Source organism: Hemitrygon akajei, chromosome 13, assembly GCF_048418815.1.
Source record: "Hemitrygon akajei chromosome 13, sHemAka1.3, whole genome shotgun sequence".
Taxonomy (NCBI): Eukaryota; Metazoa; Chordata; class Chondrichthyes; order Myliobatiformes; family Dasyatidae; genus Hemitrygon; species Hemitrygon akajei.
In genome coordinates this window covers 2,131,819-2,156,362 of record NC_133136.1, presented here as the reverse complement: position 1 = coordinate 2,156,362, position 24,544 = coordinate 2,131,819, and the positions used below count along the sequence as shown (strand labels likewise).

Genomic DNA, 24,544 nt, shown 5'->3' with positions numbered 1-24,544 from the left:
ACTGCATATACACACTGTGACCACAACAAGGAACACTGAAAAACTGCATATACACACTGTAACCACAACAAGGAACACTGAAAAACTGCATATACACACGGTGACCACAACGGGGAACACTGAAAAACTGCATATACACACTGTAACCACAACAAGGAACACTGAAAAACTGCATATACACACTGTAACCACAACGGGGAACACTGAAAAACTGCATATACACACGGTGACCACAACGGGGAACACTGAAAAACTGCATATACACACTGTAACCACAACAAGGAACACTGAAAAACTGCATATACACACTGTGACCACAACAAGGAACACTGAAAAACTGCATATACACACTGTAACCACAACGGGGAACACTGAAAAACTGCATATACACACTGTAACCACAACGGGGAACACTGAAAAACTGCATATACACACGGTGACCACAACGGGGAACACTGAAAAACTGCATATACACACTGTAACCACAACGGGGAACACTGAAAAACTGCATATACACACTGTAACCACAACAAGGAACACTGAAAAACTGCATATACACACTGTAACCACAACGGGGAACACTGAAAAACTGCATATACACACTGTAACCACAACGGGGAACACTGAAAAACTGCATATACACACTGTAACCACAACAAGGAACACTGAAAAACTGCATATACACACTGTAACCACAACGGGGAACACTGAAAAACTGCATATACACACTGTAACCACAACAAGGAACACTGAAAAACTGCATATACACACGGTGACCACAACGGGGAACACTGAAAAACTGCATATACACACGGTGACCACAACGGGGAACACTGAAAAACTGCATATACACACGGTGACCACAACGGGGAACACTGAAAAACTGCATATACACACTGTAACCACAACAAGGAACACTGAAAAACTGCATATACACACTGTAACCACAACAAGGAACACTGAAAAACTGCATATACACACTGTAACCACAACGGGGAACACTGAAAAACTGCATATACACACTGTAACCACAACGGGGAACACTGAAAAACTGCATATACACACTGTAACCACAACAAGGAACACTGAAAAACTGCATATACACACTGTAACCACAACGGGGAACACTGAAAAACTGCATATACACACGGTGACCACAACGGGGAACACTGAAAAACTGCATATACACACTGTAACCACAACGGGGAACACTGAAAAACTGCATATACACACTGTAACCACAACAAGGAACACTGAAAAACTGCATATACACACTGTAACCACAACAAGGAACACTGAAAAACTGCATATACACACTGTAACCACAACAAGGAACACTGAAAAACTGCATATACACACTGTAACCACAACGGGGAACACTGAAAAACTGCATATACACACTGTGACCACAACGGGGAACACTGAAAAACTGCATATACACACTGTAACCACAACGGGGAACACTGAAAAACTGCATATACACACTGTAACCACAACGGGGAACACTGAAAAACTGCATATACACACTGTAACCACAACGGGGAACACTGAAAAACTGCATATACACACTGTAACCACAACAAGGAACACTGAAAAACTGCATATACACACTGTAACCACAACGGGGAACACTGAAAAACTGCATATACACACTGTAACCACAACGGGGAACACTGAAAAACTGCATATACACACTGTAACCACAACGGGGAACACTGAAAAACTGCATATACACACTGTAACCACAACAAGGAACACTGAAAAACTGCATATACACACTGTAACCACAACGGGGAACACTGAAAAACTGCATATACACACTGTAACCACAACGGGGAACACTGAAAAACTGCATATACACACTGTAACCACAACGGGGAACACTGAAAAACTGCATATACACACTGTAACCACAACGGGGAACACTGAAAAACTGCATATACACACTGTAACCACAACGGGGAACACTGAAAAACTGCATATACACACGGTGACCACAACGGGGAACACTGAAAAACTGCATATACACACTGTAACCACAATGGGGAACACTGAAAAACTGCATATACACACTGTAACCACAACGGGGAACACTGAAAAACTGCATATACACACTGTAACCACAACGGGGAACACTGAAAAACTGCATATACACACTGTAACCACAACGGGGAACACTGAAAAACTGCATATACACACTGTAACCACAACGGGGAACACTGAAAAACTGCATATGCACACTGTAACCACAACGGGGAACACTGAAAAACTGCATATACACACTGTAACCACAACGGGGAACACTGAAAAACTGCATATACACACTGTAACCACAACAAGGAACACTGAAAAACTGCATATACACACGGTGACCACAACGGGGAACACTGAAAAACTGCATATACACACTGTAACCACAACGGGGAACACTGAAAAACTGCATATACACACTGTAACCACAACGGGGAACACTGAAAAACTGCATATACACACTGTAACCACAACGGGGAACACTGAAAAACTGCATATACACACTGTAACCACAACAAGGAACACTGAAAAACTGCATATACACACTGTAACCACAACAAGGAACACTGAAAAACTGCATATACACACTGTAACCACAACAAGGAACACTGAAAAACTGCATATACACACTGTAACCACAACAAGGAACACTGAAAAACTGCATATACACACTGTAACCACAACGGGGAACACTGAAAAACTGCATATACACACTGTAACCACAATGGGGAACACTGAAAAACTGCATATACACACGGTGACCACAACGGGGAACACTGAAAAACTGCATATACACACTGTAACCACAACAAGGAACACTGAAAAACTGCATATACACACGGTGACCACAACGGGGAACACTGAAAAACTGCATATACACACTGTGACCACAACAAGGAACACTGAAAAACTGCATATACACACTGTAACCACAACAAGGAACACTGAAAAACTGCATATACACACGGTGACCACAACGGGGAACACTGAAAAACTGCATATACACACGGTGACCACAACGGGGAACACTGAAAAACTGCATATACACACGGTGACCACAACGGGGAACACTGAAAAACTGCATATACACACTGTAACCACAACAAGGAACACTGAAAAACTGCATATACACACTGTAACCACAACAAGGAACACTGAAAAACTGCATATACACACTGTAACCACAACGGGGAACACTGAAAAACTGCATATACACACTGTAACCACAACGGGGAACACTGAAAAACTGCATATACACACTGTAACCACAACAAGGAACACTGAAAAACTGCATATACACACTGTAACCACAACGGGGAACACTGAAAAACTGCATATACACACGGTGACCACAACGGGGAACACTGAAAAACTGCATATACACACTGTAACCACAACGGGGAACACTGAAAAACTGCATATACACACTGTAACCACAACAAGGAACACTGAAAAACTGCATATACACACTGTAACCACAACAAGGAACACTGAAAAACTGCATATACACACTGTAACCACAACAAGGAACACTGAAAAACTGCATATACACACTGTAACCACAACGGGGAACACTGAAAAACTGCATATACACACTGTGACCACAACGGGGAACACTGAAAAACTGCATATACACACTGTAACCACAACGGGGAACACTGAAAAACTGCATATACACACTGTAACCACAACGGGGAACACTGAAAAACTGCATATACACACTGTAACCACAACGGGGAACACTGAAAAACTGCATATACACACTGTAACCACAACAAGGAACACTGAAAAACTGCATATACACACTGTAACCACAACGGGGAACACTGAAAAACTGCATATACACACTGTAACCACAACGGGGAACACTGAAAAACTGCATATACACACTGTAACCACAACGGGGAACACTGAAAAACTGCATATACACACTGTAACCACAACAAGGAACACTGAAAAACTGCATATACACACTGTAACCACAACGGGGAACACTGAAAAACTGCATATACACACTGTAACCACAACGGGGAACACTGAAAAACTGCATATACACACTGTAACCACAACGGGGAACACTGAAAAACTGCATATACACACTGTAACCACAACGGGGAACACTGAAAAACTGCATATACACACTGTAACCACAACGGGGAACACTGAAAAACTGCATATACACACGGTGACCACAACGGGGAACACTGAAAAACTGCATATACACACTGTAACCACAATGGGGAACACTGAAAAACTGCATATACACACTGTAACCACAACGGGGAACACTGAAAAACTGCATATACACACTGTAACCACAACGGGGAACACTGAAAAACTGCATATACACACTGTAACCACAACGGGGAACACTGAAAAACTGCATATACACACTGTAACCACAACGGGGAACACTGAAAAACTGCATATGCACACTGTAACCACAACGGGGAACACTGAAAAACTGCATATACACACTGTAACCACAACGGGGAACACTGAAAAACTGCATATACACACTGTAACCACAACAAGGAACACTGAAAAACTGCATATACACACGGTGACCACAACGGGGAACACTGAAAAACTGCATATACACACTGTAACCACAACGGGGAACACTGAAAAACTGCATATACACACTGTAACCACAACGGGGAACACTGAAAAACTGCATATACACACTGTAACCACAACGGGGAACACTGAAAAACTGCATATACACACTGTAACCACAACAAGGAACACTGAAAAACTGCATATACACACTGTAACCACAACAAGGAACACTGAAAAACTGCATATACACACTGTAACCACAACAAGGAACACTGAAAAACTGCATATACACACTGTAACCACAACAAGGAACACTGAAAAACTGCATATACACACTGTAACCACAACGGGGAACACTGAAAAACTGCATATACACACTGTAACCACAATGGGGAACACTGAAAAACTGCATATACACACGGTGACCACAACGGGGAACACTGAAAAACTGCATATACACACTGTAACCACAACAAGGAACACTGAAAAACTGCATATACACACGGTGACCACAACGGGGAACACTGAAAAACTGCATATACACACTGTGACCACAACAAGGAACACTGAAAAACTGCATATACACACGGTGACCACAACGGGGAACACTGAAAAACTGCATATACACACTGTAACCACAACAAGGAACACTGAAAAACTGCATATACACACGGTGACCACAACGGGGAACACTGAAAAACTGCATATACACACTGTAACCACAACAAGGAACACTGAAAAACTGCATATACACACTGTAACCACAACGGGGAACACTGAAAAACTGCATATACACACTGTAACCACAACGGGGAACACTGAAAAACTGCATATACACACTGTAACCACAACGGGGAATACTGAAAAACTGCATATACACACTGTAACCACAACGGGGAACACTGAAAAACTGCATATACACACTGTGACCACAACAAGGAACACTGAAAAACTGCATATACACACTGTAACCACAACGGGGAACACTGAAAAACTGCATATACACACTGTAACCACAACGGGGAACACTGAAAAACTGCATATACACACTGTAACCACAACGGGGAACACTGAAAAACTGCATATACACACGGTGACCACAACGGGGAATACTGAAAAACTGCATATACACACTGTAACCACAACGGGGAACACTGAAAAACTGCATATACACACTGTAACCACAACGGGGAACACTGAAAAACTGCATATACACACTGTAACCACAACGGGGAACACTGAAAAACTGCATATACACACTGTGACCACAACAAGGAACACTGAAAAACTGCATATACACACTGTAACCACAACGGGGAACACTGAAAAACTGCATATACACACTGTAACCACAACGGGGAACACTGAAAAACTGCATATACACACGGTGACCACAACGGGGAACACTGAAAAACTGCATATACACACTGTAACCACAACAAGGAACACTGAAAAACTGCATATACACACTGTAACCACAACGGGGAACACTGAAAAACTGCATATACACACTGTAACCACAACAAGGAACACTGAAAAACTGCATATACACACTGTAACCACAACGGGGAACACTGAAAAACTGCATATACACACTGTAACCACAACAAGGAACACTGAAAAACTGCATATACACACTGTAACCACAACGGGGAACACTGAAAAACTGCATATACACACTGTAACCACAACAAGGAACACTGAAAAACTGCATATACACACTGTAACCACAACAAGGAACACTGAAAAACTGCATATACACACTGTAACCACAACGGGGAACACTGAAAAACTGCATATACACACTGTAACCACAACGGGGAACACTGAAAAACTGCATATACACACTGTAACCACAACGGGGAATACTGAAAAACTGCATATACACACTGTAACCACAACAAGGAACACTGAAAAACTGCATATACACACTGTAACCACAACGGGGAACACTGAAAAACTGCATATACACACTGTAACCACAACAAGGAACACTGAAAAACTGCATATACACACTGTAACCACAACGGGGAACACTGAAAAACTGCATATACACACTGTAACCACAACGGGGAACACTGAAAAACTGCATATACACACTGTAACCACAACGGGGAACACTGAAAAACTGCATATACACACTGTAACCACAACAAGGAACACTGAAAAACTGCATATACACACTGTAACCACAACAAGGAACACTGAAAAACTGCATATACACACTGTAACCACAACGGGGAACACTGAAAAACTGCATATACACACTGTAACCACAACAAGGAACACTGAAAAACTGCATATACACACTGTAACCACAACGGGGAACACTGAAAAACTGCATATACACACTGTAACCACAACAAGGAACACTGAAAAACTGCATATACACACTGTAACCACAACAAGGAACACTGAAAAACTGCATATACACACTGTAACCACAACGGGGAACACTGAAAAACTGCATATACACACTGTAACCACAACGGGGAACACTGAAAAACTGCATATACACACTGTAACCACAACGGGGAATACTGAAAAACTGCATATACACACTGTAACCACAACAAGGAACACTGAAAAACTGCATATACACACTGTAACCACAACGGGGAACACTGAAAAACTGCATATACACACTGTAACCACAACAAGGAACACTGAAAAACTGCATATACACACTGTAACCACAACGGGGAACACTGAAAAACTGCATATACACACTGTAACCACAACGGGGAACACTGAAAAACTGCATATACACACTGTAACCACAACGGGGAACACTGAAAAACTGCATATACACACTGTAACCACAACAAGGAACACTGAAAAACTGCATATACACACTGTAACCACAACAAGGAACACTGAAAAACTGCATATACACACTGTAACCACAACGGGGAACACTGAAAAACTGCATATACACACTGTAACCACAACAAGGAACACTGAAAAACTGCATATACACACTGTAACCACTACGGGGAACACTGAAAAACTGCATATACACACTGTAACCACAACGGGGAACACTGAAAAACTGCATATACACACTGTAACCACAACGGGGAACACTGAAAAACTGCATATACACACTGTAACCAAAATTGGGTACACTGAAAAACTGCATATACACACTGTAACCACAACGGGGAACACTGAAAAACTGCATATACACACTGTAACCACAACAAGGAACACTGAAAAACTGCATATACACACTGTAACCACAACGGGGAACACTGACAAACTGCATATACACACTGTAACCACAACAAGGAACACTGAAAAACTGCATATACACACTGTAACCACAACAAGGAACACTGAAAAACTGCATATACACACTGTAACCACAACGGGGAACACTGAAAATCTGCATATACACACTGTAACCACAACGGGGAACACTGAAAAACTGCATATACACACTGTAACCACAACGGGGAATACTGAAAAACTGCATATACACACTGTAACCACAACAAGGAACACTGAAAAACTGCATATACACACTGTAACCACAACGGGGAACACTGAAAAACTGCATATACACACTGTAACCACAACAAGGAACACTGAAAAACTGCATATACACACTGTAACCACAACGGGGAACACTGAAAAACTGCATATACACACTGTAACCACAACGGGGAACACTGAAAAACTGCATATACACACTGTAACCACAACAAGGAACACTGAAAAACTGCATATACACACTGTAACCACAACAAGGAACACTGAAAAACTGCATATACACACTGTAACCACAACGGGGAACACTGAAAAACTGCATATACACACTGTAACCACAACAAGGAACACTGAAAAACTGCATATACACACGGTGACCACAACGGGGAACACTGAAAAACTGCATATACACACTGTAACCACAACGGGGAACACTGAAAAACTGCATATACACACTGTGACCACAACAAGGAACACTGAAAAACTGCATATACACACTGTAACCACAACAAGGAACACTGAAAAACTGCATATACACACTGTAACCACAACGGGGAACACTGAAAAACTGCATATACACACGGTGACCACAATGGGGAACACTGAAAAACTGCATATACACACTGTGACCACAACGGGGAACACTGAAAAACTGCATATACACACTGTAACCACAACGGGGAACACTGAAAAACTGCATATACACACTGTAACCACAACAAGGAACACTGAAAAACTGCATATACACACTGTAACCACAACGGGGAACACTGAAAAACTGCATATACACACTGTAACCACAACGGGGAACACTGAAAAACTGCATATACACACGGTGACCACAACGGGGAACACTGAAAAACTGCATATACACACTGTAACCACAACTGGGAATACTGAAAAACTGCCTATACACACATTGACCACAACGGGGAATACTGAAAAACTGCATATACACACTGTGACCACAACAAGGAACACTGAAAAACTGCATATACACACTGTGACCACAACAAGGAACACTGAAAAACTGCATATACACACGGTGACCACAACGGGGAACACTGAAAAACTGCATATACACACTGTAACCACAACGGGGAACACTGAAAAACTGCATATACACACTGTAACCACAACGGGGAACACTGAAAAACTGCATATACACACTGTAACCACAACGGGGAACACTGAAAAACTGCATATACACACTGTAACCACAACGGGGAACACTGAAAAACTGCATATACACACTGTAACCACGACAAGGAACACTGAAAAACTGCATATACACACTGTAACCACAACGGGGAACACTGAAAAACTGCATATACACACTGTAACCACAACAAGGAACACTGAAAAACTGCATATACACACTGTAACCACAACGGGGAACACTGAAAAACTGCATATACACACTGTAACCACAACGGGGAACACTGAAAAACAGCATATACACACTGTAACCACAATGGGGAACACTGAAAAACTGCATATACACACTGTAACCACAACGGGGAACACTGAAAAACTGCATATACACACTGTGACCACAAGAAGGAACACTGAAAAACTGCATATACACACTGTAACCACAACGGGGAACACTGAAAAACTGCATATACACACTGTAACCACAAAGGGGAACACTGAAAAACTGCATATACACACTGTAACGACAACGGGGAACACTGAAAAACTGCATATACACACTGTAACCACAACGGAGAACACTGAAAAACTGCATATACACACTGTAACCACAACGGGGAATACTGAAAAACTGCATATACACACTGTAACCACAACGGGGAATACTGAAAAACTGCATATACACACTGTAACCACAACGGGGAATACTGAAAAACTGCATATACACACTGTGACCACAACGGGGAACACTGAAAAACTGCATATACACACGGTGACCACAACGGGGAACACTGAAAAACTGCATATACACACTGTAAAACTGCATATACACACTGTAACCACAACGGGGAACACTGAAAAACTGCATATACACACTGTAACCACAACGGGGAACACTGAAAAACTGCATATACACACGGTGACCACAACGGGGAACACTGAAAAACTGCATATACACACTGTAAAACTGCATATACACACTGTAACCACAACGGGGAACACTGAAAAACTGCATATACACACTGTAACCACAACGGGGAACACTGAAAAACTGCATATACACACTGTAACCACAACGGGGAATACTGAAAAACTGCATATACACACTGTAACCACAATGGGGAACACTGAAAAACTGCATATACACACTGTAACCACAACAAGGAACACTGAAAAACTGCATATACACACTGTAACCACAACGGGGAACACTGAAAAACTGCATATACACACTGTAACCACAACAAGGAACACTGAAAAACTGCATATACACACTGTAACCACAACGGGGAACACTGAAAAACTGCATATACACACTGTAACCACAACAAGGAACACTGAAAAACTGCATATACACACTGTAACCACAACGGGGAACACTGAAAAACTGCATATACACACTGTAACCACAACGGGGAACACTGAAAAACTGCATATACACACTGTAACCACAACAAGGAACACTGAAAAACTGCATATACACACTGTAACCACAACGGGGAACACTGAAAAACTGCATATACACACTGTAACCACAACGGGGAACACTGAAAAACAGCATATACACACTGTAACCACAACGGGGAACACTGAAAAACTGCATATACACACTGTAACCACAACGGGGAACACTGAAAAACTGCATATACACACTGTAACCACAACGGGGAACACTGAAAAACTGCATATACACACTGTAACCACAACAAGGAACACTGAAAAACTGCATATACACACATTGACCACAACGGGGAACACTGAAAAACTGCATATACACACTGTAACCACAACGGGGAACACTGAAAAACTGCATATACACACTGTAACCACAACAAGGAACACTGAAAAACTGCATATACACACTGTAACCACTACGGGGAACACTGAAAAACTGCATATACACACTGTAACCACAACGGGGAACACTGAAAAACTGCATATACACACTGTAACCACAACGGGGAACACTGAAAAACTGCATATACACACTGTAACCACAACGGGGAACACTGAAAAACTGCATATACACACTGTAACCACAACAAGGAACACTGAAAAACTGCATATACACACTGTAACCACAACAAGGAACACTGAAAAACTGCATATACACACGGTGACCACAACGGGGAACACTGAAAAACTGCATATACACACTGTAACCACAACGGGGAACACTGAAAAACTGCATATACACACTGTAACCACAACGGGGAATACTGAAAAACTGCATATACACACTGTAACCACAACGGGGAACACTGAAAAACTGCATATACACACTGTGACCACAACAAGGAACACTGAAAAACTGCATATACACACTGTAACCACAACGGGGAACACTGAAAAACTGCATATACACACTGTAACCACAACGGGGAACACTGAAAAACTGCATATACACACGGTGACCACAACGGGGAATACTGAAAAACTGCATATACACACTGTAACCACAACGGGGAACACTGAAAAACTGCATATGCACACTGTAACCACAACGGGGAACACTGAAAAACTGCATATACACACTGTAACCACAACAAGGAACACTGAAAAACTGCATATACACACGGTGACCACAACGGGGAACACTGAAAAACTGCATATACACACTGTAACCACAACGGGGAACACTGAAAAACTGCATATACACACGGTGACCACAACGGGGAACACTGAAAAACTGCATATACACACGGTGACCACAACGGGGAACACTGAAAAACTGCATATACACACTGTAACCACAACGGGGAACACTGAAAAACTGCATATACACACTGTAACCACAACAAGGAACACTGAAAAACTGCATATACACACTGTAACCACAACGGGGAACACTGAAAAACTGCATATACACACTGTAACCACAACGGGGAACACTGAAAAACTGCATATACACACTGTAACCACAACGGGGAACACTGAAAAACTGCATATACACACTGTAACCACAACGGGGAACACTGAAAAACTGCATATACACACTGTAACCACAACGGGGAACACTGAAAAACTGCATATACACACTGTAACCACAACGGGGAACACTGAAAAACTGCATATACACACTGTAACCACAACAAGGAACACTGAAAAACTGCATATACACACTGTAACCACAATGGGGAACACTGAAAAACTGCATATACACACTGTAACCACAACAAGGAACACTGAAAATCTGCATATACACACTGTAACCACAACGGGGAACACTGAAAAACTGCATATACACACTGTAACCACAACGGGGAACACTGAAAAACTGCATATACACACTGTAACCACAACGGGGAACACTGAAAAACTGCATATACACACGGTGACCACAACGGGGAACACTGAAAAACTGCATATACACACTGTAACCACAACGGGGAACACTGAAAAACTGCATATACACACGGTGACCACAACGGGGAACACTGAAAAACTGCATATACACACTGTAACCACAACGGGGAACACTGAAAAACTGCATATACACACTGTGACCACAACAAGGAACACTGAAAAACTGCATATACACACTGTAACCACAACGGGGAACACTGAAAAACTGCATATACACACTGTGACCACAACAAGGAACACTGAAAAACTGCATATACACACTGTAACCACAACGGGGAACACTGAAAAACTGCATATACACACTGTAACCACAACGGGGAACACTGAAAAACTGCATATACACACTGTAACCACAACGGGGAACACTGAAAAACTGCATATACACACTGTAACCACAACGGGGAACACTGAAAAACTGCATATACACACTGTAACCACAACGGGGAACACTGAAAAACTGCATATACACACTGTAACCACAACGGGGAACACTGAAAAACTGCATATACACACTGTAACCACAACGGGGAACACTGAAAAACTGCATATACACACTGTAACCACAACGGGGAACACTGAAAAACTGCATATACACACTGTGACCACAACAAGGAACACTGAAAAACTGCATATACACACTGTAACCACAACGGGGAACACTGAAAAACTGCATATACACACTGTAACCACAACGGGGAACACTGAAAAACTGCATATACACACTGTAACCACAACGGGGAACACTGAAAAACTGCATATACACACTGTAACCACAACGGGGAACACTGAAAAACTGCATATACACACTGTAACCACAACGGGGAACACTGAAAAACTGCATATACACACTGTAACCACAACGGGGAACACTGAAAAACTGCATATACACACTGTAACCACAACGGGGAGCACTGAAAAACTGCATATACACACTGTAACCACAACAAGGAACACTGAAAAACTGCATATACACACGGTGACCACAACAAGGAACACTGAAAAACTGCATATACACACTGTAACCACAACGGGGAGCACTGAAAAACTGCATATACACACGGTGACCACAACAAGGAACACTGAAAAACTGCATATACACACTGTAACCACAACGGGGAACACTGAAAAACTGCATATACACACTGTAACCACTAGGATGCATACTAAATCGTTATCTGTAGATAGACAATTACATGTATATAAAATACAAGCAAATAATTGTTAAACTACAAAGAAAATAATACTTGAACAGTCTAATCCAACAGCTCCCTCTTCACAGGAAATGCCATACTCACGCTCCCAGTTTAAGAAATGTGCAGTGGTTGGGAACGGAGGAATTCTGAAGAACAGCAGGTGTGGCAACGAGATCGATTCTACGGATTTTGTGTTCAGGTATGATGGAGCAGAGCCTTCACTGGCAAATGCTTACACAATACATAGTAGGAGTATTTTAGTGCTTGTTCTTATACTTATACTTTATTGTCACCAAACAATTGATACTAGAGCATACTATCATCACAGTGATATTTGTTTCATGCTCCTGAACCTTCTCCCAGAGGGAAGTGGGACAAAAGGTGTGTTGGCTGGGTGGGTCTTGTCTTGTAAAGTGAGTCCAAAGATGGAAGATTGGTTTGTGTGATGTGCTGGGATATGTTCACGATCTTCTGCAGCTTCTTCCAGTCTTGGACAGGACAACTTCCATACCAGGTTGTGATGCACCCTAGAAGAATGCTTTCTATGGTGTACCTATAAAAAATTAGTGAGGGTTTTAGGGGACAGGCCAAATTTCTTCAGCTTTCTCTGGAAGTAAAGGCGTTGGTGGGCCTTCTTGGCAATGGACTCTGCTTGGTTAGACCAAGTCAGGTCATTTGTGATATTCACCCCGAGGAACTTTTGACCTGTTCCGCCTGCACAGCGCCGATGTAGATGGGGTTGTGCGGTCTGCTACTCCTTCTGAAGTCAACAACCAATTCCTTCGTCTTGCGTACGTTGAGGGATAGGTTATTGTCTTTGCACCATGCCACCAGGTTCTTAATTTCCTCTCTGTCCTCAGACTCATCATTACCCAAGATACGACCTACAATTGTGGTGTCATCAGCAAACTTATATATTGAATTCAATGGACACTTGGCTACACAATCATGGGTGTACAGTGAGTACAGCAGGGGGCTGAGTACACAGCCTTGTGGGGCACCGGTGATCAGAATGATTGTAGAGGAGAGCTTGTCCCCTATTTTTACAGCCTGGGTCCTGTCTGTGAGGAAGTTGAAGATCCAGCTGCAGATCTGAGTGCTAAGACCCAGGTTCCGGAGCTTAGGAATCAGTTTATTGGGAATGATGGTATTAAAGGCAGAGCTGTAGTTGATGAAAAGGAGCCTTACATATGTGTCTTTATTCTCCAGGTGTTCTAAGGAGGAATGTAGTGCCAGAGAGATGGCATCTGCCGTTGACCTGTTGCTCCGGTTAGGCGAATTGCAAAGCATCGAGGTTGACCGGTAGGTTATGGTTGATGTGTGCCATAACCAATTGCTCAAAGCACTTCATAGCAATTGATGTTAGAGCCACAGGTCGGTAGTCATTCAGGCATGCCAGCTTGCTTTTCTTCGGCACCGGGATTATCGTTGCCTTCTTAAAACAGAAGGGGATCTTAGACTGAAGCAGGGAGCAGTTGAAGATGTCAGCAAACACTCCAGCTAGCTCGCTTGCACAGGTGTGGAGAACCCGTCCCAGAATGCCATCTGGGCCCGTCGCCTTCCTTGGATTTATCTTCAGGAAGGCTCTTCTAACGTCTTTCTCTGTGACGATGAATCTTGATGCCACTAGGTCCGGTTCATCCAGAGGGGGCGGGATGCTCCTCTTCTGTTTGAATCTTGCGTAGAATACGTTAAGTTCGTCAGGAAGAGAAGTGCTACAGTTATTGATATTCCCAAACACAAAGTGCACTACAGATGCTGTGGTCAAATCAAGACGTACAAAAAAGCTGGATGAACTCAGCAGGTCGGGCAGCATCCGTTGAAAGAAGCAGTCGACGGATGCTGCCCAACCTGCTGAGTTCATCCAGCATTTTTGTACGTCTTGATATTCCCAGCCTTTTCTTTGCACCCAGTGATCTCACTTAGACCCTGCCATTGTCTACTGGCATCCCTCTGATTAGCCTGGGCTTCCAACTTGGCTCGATATTGCCTTTTGGCATCCTTAATGGCTTTCCGGAGTTCACGCCTGGATTCCATGTAGTGACTGGTATCCCCGGACCTAAAAGGTGCAGCTCTAGCCTTCAAAAGGGACTGGACCTCATAATTCATCCAAGGTTTCTGGTTAGGGAATACCCGGATCGTCTTGCGAGACACACAGTCCTCTGCATTTCCAGATGAAGTCCATGACAGCTGAGGCATACTCATCGAGGTTAGCTGCCGAGTCTTTGAATACTAACCAGTCCACCGATTCAAAGCAGTCACGGAGGACCTCATCCATTTCCACTTTTGACACTTTTGACACCGTGACCTTCCACTTCAGTTTCTGTTTGTAAGCCAGGAGGAGGAGTACGGCCTGTTGGTCCGATTTCCCCAAGTGAGGTCGTTGGACGGAACGGTAGGCATCCTTGACTGCTGTGTAGCAGTGGTCAAGTATATTCGGGCCTCTAGTGGAGCAGGAGACATGTTGGTATAACTTTGGCAGCGCTTTTCTGAGGTTGGCCTGGTTATAGTCCCTGGCTGTAATGAGCAAAGCCTCCAGATACCTGGTCTCAAGTTCACTGATGCTGGCATACAGTGTATTCACAGCACACTCCACATCCGCCTGTGGGGGGAATGTAGACCGCTGTCAGTATGACTGAGGTGAATTCCCATGGCAGATAATAAGGACGACACTTCACCGACAGATGTTCGAGGTCTGGACTGCAGGAGCTTGTCAGTGACACTGTGTCTGAGCACCACGCAGTGTTGATCAGTAGGCAGACACCACCTCCCTTCGTCTTGCCCGAAGACGCCGTGCGGTCCATCCGATGGATCGAAAATCCCTCTGGTCGGATGGCACAGTCGGGGGTGGCAGGGAGAGCCAGGTCTCTGAAACAGAATACACAGCAGTGTTCTTTCCACTGAATTGAAGTTCTCTGGATGTTTCCCATTTACAAGTGTCTCCATTAGATTACTCAAGGTTCAAGATTTTCAGTATAAAGGAGAAATTGTTCCTCTGGATCTGATGCAGCACAAAAAAAAGCACATTGAGGCCTCACCTTGAGTATTGTGAAAGTTTTGTGCTCCTCATCTTAGAAAAGATGTGATGGCATTGCAGAGAGTGCAGAGGAGGGTCACAAGGATGATTCTGGGAATGAAAGGGTTATCATACGAGGAACGTTTGATGGCTCTGGGTCTGTACTCACTGGAATTTAGAAGGATGTGGGGGATCTCATTGAAACCTTTCGAATGCTGAAAGACGTAGACAGAGTAGATGTGGAAAGGTTGTTTCCTATGGTTGGGGAGTGCAAGACAAGAGGGCACAGCCTCAGAATGGAAGGTGTCCTTTCAAAACAGAGATGCAGAAGAATTTCTTTAGCCAGAGGGCTGTCAATTTGTGGAATTTGTTACTACAGGCAGCTGTGGAGGCCAAGTTGTTGGGTGTATTTAAGGCAGAGATTGATAAGTTCTTGATGGAACATAGCATCAAAGGTTACGGAGAGAAGGCTGGGGAGTGGGGCTGAGGAGGGGTAAAAAAGGATCATCCATGATTGAATGGTGGAGCAGATTCAATGGGCCAAATGGCCTAATTCTGCTCCTAAAAAAGTAGAATAAATATAAATACATAAGATAGCTTACTTACATTGATTGTATGTCCATAAAGTGACACTAGGCACAGGAGTGTCTGTACATAAAATAACTCTGACAAGAAATGATGAAGTACTGGATGGGTGGGTTAATGGGTGGAGGAGTTTTTCTGCTTGGGGGAAGTAACTATTTTTGAGCCTGGTGGCCTCTGTGTGGATATTATGTGTCTCCTCCCTGATAGGAGTCCATGAGCAGAATGGGTGAGACAAACAGAACATATTGCCATCACGGTTAGTATAATACTTCACAGCATCAGCAATCTCTAGTTGGGGGTTCAATTCCTGCCACTCCCTGTAAGGAGTTTGTACGCTCTTCCTGTGACCGTGTGGGTTTCCTTCGGGTGCTCCGGTTTCCGACACATTTCAAAGACGTAGGGTTAGGGTTAGAGAGTTGTGACCATGCTACGTTGGTGCCAGAAATGTGACAACACTTGTGGGCTGCCCAGCACAATCCTCGCTGATTTTGTTTGACAGAAATGAATTATTCACTGTCCATTTCAATGTACATGTGATAAATAAAGCGAATCTGTAATCACTGATATCTCATTTTTACTGATATTGAAGACATTGCCTTCCTCTGTAAAATTTCGGCAGCCTAACTGCCCGTTCACCGGCCTGTCCACATCTTCTTGGTGTCTACTCACTTCACTTCTAATTCGTAATTTTTCACAAGTAACTTTTAAATGTCAAGCGTTTGAGAGCCACAAATTCTCAATTGGAGTGAGGTTTAGACTCTGACTGGAGCCATTCCTGTGCCTTCTCCATAAGAGGTTAACAGGCTTGGTTCTACACGAACCAAACATGGAGGTCATCCTTTTGGCTTACACAGATGATGTGACGTCCTCATCATGGTCACCAACCCAGTTGACTTGCAAAGAATGCAAGACTCCCAGCAGATCTTCTCGGCTGTGTCCTCTGCAAGGGTCAACTGGGAAAAGTGTGTGGGTCTCTTGGTGGGTCAGTGGCAGGAGGACTTCCTACCGGAGGGACTGAGACCCTTGGTGTGGAGCGCCACCCACCTTCTCTACTTGGGGATCTACCCGTGCTTGACAGAGCAGGCCTGGATGGCAAACAGGCAGGAATTGGAGACAAAGATCTCTGCTCGACTAGGATGCTGGTCAGGCCTCCTTCATGCGATCTCATCCCAGGGAAGGGCTGGTCGCCTCGATGATCTTGTACCGGCTGATTACGTTAGTCCCACCCAGTTCTTTTGTCATCAGGGCCCAGAAGAGCCTGGTGGACTTCCACTGGGGCAATGGGAAGCATTGGGTCTCTTCTGTGGTTCCGAGTCTTCCAATCACAGAGGGTGGTCAGTCACTGGTGTGTGGGCACCCAGCTGGTGGCTCTCTGCCTCAGACCCTGCAGAGACACCTGTACAGCAACCAATGCACTGCTGACTCACTTTCTCCACCACGGGCACTGCCTGCAGGAGGGCACGTGGCTTCCAGTAGACAGCCTGAGCTGTGCCATCTGAGGGACTGCCTCGCTGTTACCGAGAGCTGTTGAAGGAACGAGCTCTGCTTTCATCCAGACAGGTGCTCCCACGCAGGTGGGGGAAGACACTCTGGCTGCCGGGGGACTGGTCCCCACCCTATCATGGTGGGTGTCAAGGGGTTCTGCCTGCACCACCGACTGCTGGGCGGGAAGTGCTTGTCGGACCAGGCCTCAGGATACCACGCGGGAGAGGGTCCCACTCAACTGGAGCTGTCTCGTGGGGATGTTCATCGTACCCTTTTGTGACGCTCCCAAGTGTTTCCTGTACGGTCTGCTCCCGCACGTCTCTCACTCGCCATGGCGGCCTGGTTTACCAGCTGGCAGCCGAGGAGGGCAGTGCCCTTTCCCCGTACATCAGGGACCTGGGGTGGAAGGTGTTGCATCGGCAGGTTCACTGATACCCCGTCCACCTGTTCATCCTGTGAACGGGAGGAGTGAGAGGTCGCGGCCCCTGTCAGAGTGTCTGAAGGGGCTGTCGTTCAGGTTCAACCCCTTGATCCTCGTATACGGGCCCCCAGTACGGAAAGGGGCGGGTCAGCCTAAGACCATCAGATATAGGAGCAGAAATAGGCCATTCGGCCCATCAAGTCTGTTCTGCCATTCAGTCATGGGCTGAGCCAATTCTTCCAGTCATCCACACTCCCCTGCCTTCACCCCATACCCTTTGATTTCCTGGCTAATCAGGAACCTATCTATCTCTGCCTTAAATCACCCAACGACTTGGCCTCCACAGCCGCTTGTGGCAACAAATTCCACAGATTTACCACCCTCTGACTAAAGTAATTTCTCTGCATCTCTGTTCCAAATGGACGTCCTTCAATCGTGAAGTTGTGCCCTCTTGTCCTAGAATCCCCTACAATGGGAATTAACTTTGCCATATCTAATCTGTTCAGGCCTTTTAACATTCAGAATGTTTCTATGAGATCCCCCCTCATTCTTCTGAACTCCAGGGAATACAGCCCAAGAGCTGCCAGACATTCCTGATACAGTAACCCGTTCATCCCTGGAATCATTCTTGTGAATCTTCTCTGAACCTTCTCCAATGTCAGTGTATCCTTTCTAAAATAAAGAGTCCAAAACTGCACACAATACTCCAAATGTGATCTCACGAGTGCCTTATAGAGCCTCAACATCACATCCCTGCTCTTATATTCTATACCTCTAGAAATGAATGCCAACATTGCATTCACCTTCTTCACCACTGACTCAATCTGGAGGTTAACCTTTAGGGTATCCTGCACAAGGACTCCCAAGTCCCTTCGCATCTCTGCATTTTGATTCTCTCCCCATCTAAGTAATAGTCTGCCTGTTTATTTCTTCCACCAAAGTGCAGGATTTTACTGTTGGGCTTGCTCCTAGGCCTGGACCAGATGGCCATTCACAGGTCTGGGTGGCGGAAAGTCGAGGGCTGTGCCAGGGCCGACTGCCTGCCCCTCTTCTGAGGAGAAATGGGGTGGTAAATTAGTAATGATACTAAGTAATGATACAAATAATACTAAGATAGGTGGTGTTGTGGATAATGAAGCAGGTTTTCAAAGCTTGCGGAGAGATTTAGGCCAGTTAGAAGAGTGGGCTGAAAGATGGCAGATGGAGTTTAATGCTGATAAGTGTGAGGTGCTACATTTTGGTAGGAATAATCAAAATAGGACATACATGGTAAATGGTAGGGCATTGAAGAATGCAGTAGAGTGATCTAGGGATAATGGTATATAGTTCCCTGAAGGTGGAATCTCATGTGGATGGGGTGGTGAAGAAAGCTTTTGGTATGCTGGCCTTTATAAATCAGAGCATTGAGTATAGGAGTTGGGATGTAATGTTAAAATTGTACAAGGCATTGGTGAGGCCAAATTTGGAGTATTGTGTACAGTTCTGGTCACTGAATTATAGGAAAGATGTCAACAAAATAGAGAGAGTACAGAGAAGATTTACTAGTATGTTACCTGGGTTTCAGCACCTAAGTTACAGAGAAAGGTTGAACAAGTTAGGCCTTTATTCTTTGGAGCATAGAAGGTTGAGGGGGGACTTGATCGAGGTATTTAAAATTATGAGGGGATAGATAGAGTTGACGTGGATAGACTTTTTCCATTGAGGGTAGGGGAGATTCAAACAAGAGGACATGAGTTGAGAGTTAAGAGGCAAATGTTTAGGGGTAACACGAGGGGGAACTTCTTTACTCAGAGAGTGGTAGCTGTGTGGAACGAGCTTCCAGTAGAAGTGGTAGAGGCAAGTTCGATTTTGTCATTAAAAAAAAAATTAGATAGGTATATGGACAGGAAAGGAATGGAGGGTTATGGGCTGAGTGCAGGTAGGTGAGACTAGGTGAGAGTAAGCGTTCGGCACGGACTAGAAGGGCCGAGATGGCCTGTTTCCGTGCTGTAATTGTTATACGGTTATATGGTTATATGATATGTTCATGCCTGTCTGTCCTTGGAGAGGGAGCATTTTCTGTTTATCAGTGTAAAAATAAAGCCAAACTAAATCCACTGTGATTCAATGTTGTAGAACAATAAAACATGAAAACTTCCCGGGGGGGGGGGGGGTGAATACTTTTTATAGGCACTGTATATGCCTTGTGTTTTGCACCTTAGTCCTGGAGAAATACGGAGGAATTTAAGGTGGGGGGTTATATGGGAGGCAGGGTTTGAGGGTCGGCACAACATTGTGGGCTGAAGGGCCTGTAATGTGCTGTACTATTCTATGTTCTATGAAACACTCTTTCATTCGGCTGTATTCGTGGGTACTCATTCATGTATGGCTGAATGATAATTAAACTTGAACGTGGGGAATGTGACCGTTTTTTGATCCTGTGGTCCTGACATGGATACTGCTCTAGTACTTTACACACCTCTTTACTCAGCACTCCAAAGCGGAGTTTGATAGGTTGGTGATCAGTCAGGCTGTCAACAGGGAGAAGGCAGGAGAATGGGGTTGGGAGGGGAAATAAATCAGCCATGATGAAATGGTGGAGCAGACACAATGGGCCGAATCACTGGAGTCTGCTGCTATGTCTTATGTTCTTATGATCTGCTTATTTCAGTCGAGATGAAAGACATTCTCACATCATCAGCATGCTGAGGTTTAGATTATGATTCTACTTCCCATTCACACTTTCAAGACTTCTCAGGTTAGAACAGTTTGTGCTCAAGCCTACCAGAGAAAAGGCTATCATAGATTGGGTGTGGTGTAAAGACTCAGATCTTGTTAGGGAGCTTAACGTAAAGGAACCCTTAGGAGGCAGTGATCATAATGTGATTGAATTCATACTGCAGTTTGAGAGGGAGAAGCATAACTCACATGTATCAGTATCACAATGGAATAAAGGGAATTACAGAGGCATGAGGGAGGAGCCTGTCCAGGTGGATTGGAGGGGGATACTGGTGGGGATGATGGCAGAGCAGAGGTGGCTGAAGTTTTCAGGGAATATTTCACAAGGTGCAGGATAGATATGTCCCACAGAGGAAGAGGTTCTCAAATGACAGGGGTGGGTAACAGTGACTGACAAGGGAAGTTGAGGACTGTATCAAAGTCAAGGAACGAGCATATAAGGTAACAAAAGTGAGTGGGAAGTTGGATGATTGGGAAGCTTTTAAAATCCAACCAAAGGCAACTTAAAAAGTTATAAGAAGAGAAAAGATTAAATATGAGGACAAAGTAGCCAATAATACAAAGCAAAACACTAAAAGTTTTTTTCAGTTGTATAAAGAGTACAAGAGAGGTGAGAGTTCATATTGGACCACTGGAAAATGATGCAGGTGAGTTAGTAATGGGGAACAATGAAATGGCAGATGAACCTAATGGGTACTTCACTGTGTGCCACTGGTGTGTGAGTGTCAGGGAGCTGGAGTGAGTACCATTGTTATTACAAAGGAAAACGTGCGAGGCAAACTGAAGGGCGTTAAGGTGGATATGTCACTGGGCCAGATGGACTACATCCCAGAGTCCTGAGAGAGGTTGCTGACAAGATAACAGATGCATTGGTCATGAGTCATTCCTCAGGGGTCAGTATTGGGATCGCTACTTTTCAGATTGTTTGTCAGTGATTTGGATAATGGAATTGATGGCTTTATGGCAAAGTCTTTGGATGATACAATGATAGGTGCAGGGGTGGGTAGTGCGATTGTAGCAGGACTTAGACAAATTGGAAGATTGGTCAAAACGTGGCAGATGGAATATAATGTTGGAAAATGTATGATAATGCATTTTGCTGAAAGGAACAATAGTGTGGATTGTTATCTAAATGGGGAGAAGGTTAGAACATCAGAGGTGCAGAGGGACTTTGGAATCCTTGTGCAAGACTCCCAGAAGGTTAATTTTCAGGTTGAGTCTATGGTAAAGAAGGCAAATGCAATGTTGGCATTTCTTTCAAGGGGAGGTAATGCGGAATCTTGCTAAGATACTAGTCAGGCCTGACTTGGAGTACTGTCGACAGTTTTGGGCCCCATATCTCAGAAAGGATGTGTTGTCAATGGAGAGAGTCCAGAACAGGTTCACAAGGATGATTCCAGGAATGATGGGGTTAACATATGAGGAGTGTTTAGCAGCTTTGGGCCTGTACTCACTCGAATTTAGAAGAATGCCTGGGGATCTCATTGAAACATACCGAATGTTGAAAGGACTACATAAGGTAGGAGGGGGAGAGGATGTTTCCTATGCTGAGGTTATCCTAACTAGGGGGCACAGCCTCAAAATTGAGGGGTGACCTTTTAAAACAGAATCAGAATCAGGTTTATTATCACCGACATGTGTCATAAAATTTGTTAACTTAGCAGCTGCAGTTCAATGCAATGCATAATATAGAAGAAAGAAAAAAATAAAATAATAGTAAGTATATAAGTAAATCAATTACAGTATATGTATATTAAATTATCTAAAAATTGTACAAAAAACAGAAATAATATAGATTTAAAAAGTGAGATAGTGTCCAAGGTTTCAATGTCCATTTAGGAATCGGATGGCGGAGAGGAAGAAGCTGTTCCTGAATTGCTGAGTGTGTGCCTTCAGGCTTCTGTACCTCCTACCTGATGGTAACAGTGAGAAAAGGGCATGTCCTGGGTGCTGGAGGTCCTTAATAATGGACGCTGCCTTTCTGAGACACTGCTCGCTGAAGACGTCCTGGGTACTTTGTAGGCTAGTACCCAAGCTGGAGCTGACTAGATTTACAACCTTCTGCAGCTTCTTTTGGTCCCATGCAGTAGCCCCTCCATATCAGACAGTGATGCAGCCTGTCAGAATGCCCTCCACGGTACATCTTTAGAAGTTTTTGAGTGTATTTGTTGACATACCAAATCTCTTCAAACTCCTAATGAAGTATAGTCAATGTCTTGCCTTTATAACTGCATCGATATGTTGGGACCAAGTTAGGTCCTCAGAGATCTTGACACCCAGGAACTTGAAACTGCTCACTCTCTCCACTTCTGATCCCTCTATGAGGATTGGTATGTGCTCCTTTGTCTTACCCTTCCTGAAGTCCACAATCAGCTCTTTCATCTTACTGATGTTGAGTGCTAGGTTGTTGCTGTGACACCACTCCACTAGTTGGTATATTTCACTCCCGTTCGCCTTCTCATCACCACCTGAGATTCTACCAACAATGGTTTTATCATCAGCAAATTTATAGATGGCATT

The 24,544-nt window shown here is 43.8% G+C and overlaps 1 protein-coding gene across 2 annotated transcripts in view; it reads left to right on the top strand.

The window, feature by feature from the left end:
• st8sia5 (ST8 alpha-N-acetyl-neuraminide alpha-2,8-sialyltransferase 5) overlaps positions 1 to 24,544 on the top strand; it is a 157,340-nt gene that overhangs the window by 110,018 nt on the left and 22,778 nt on the right. For both annotated transcript variants that reach the window (XM_073064039.1, XM_073064038.1), the window contains exon 5: positions 13,886 to 13,998. In XM_073064039.1, the coding sequence (XP_072920140.1) occupies positions 13,886 to 13,998 (113 nt within the window). The remainder of the gene's footprint in view (positions 1 to 13,885; positions 13,999 to 24,544) is intronic.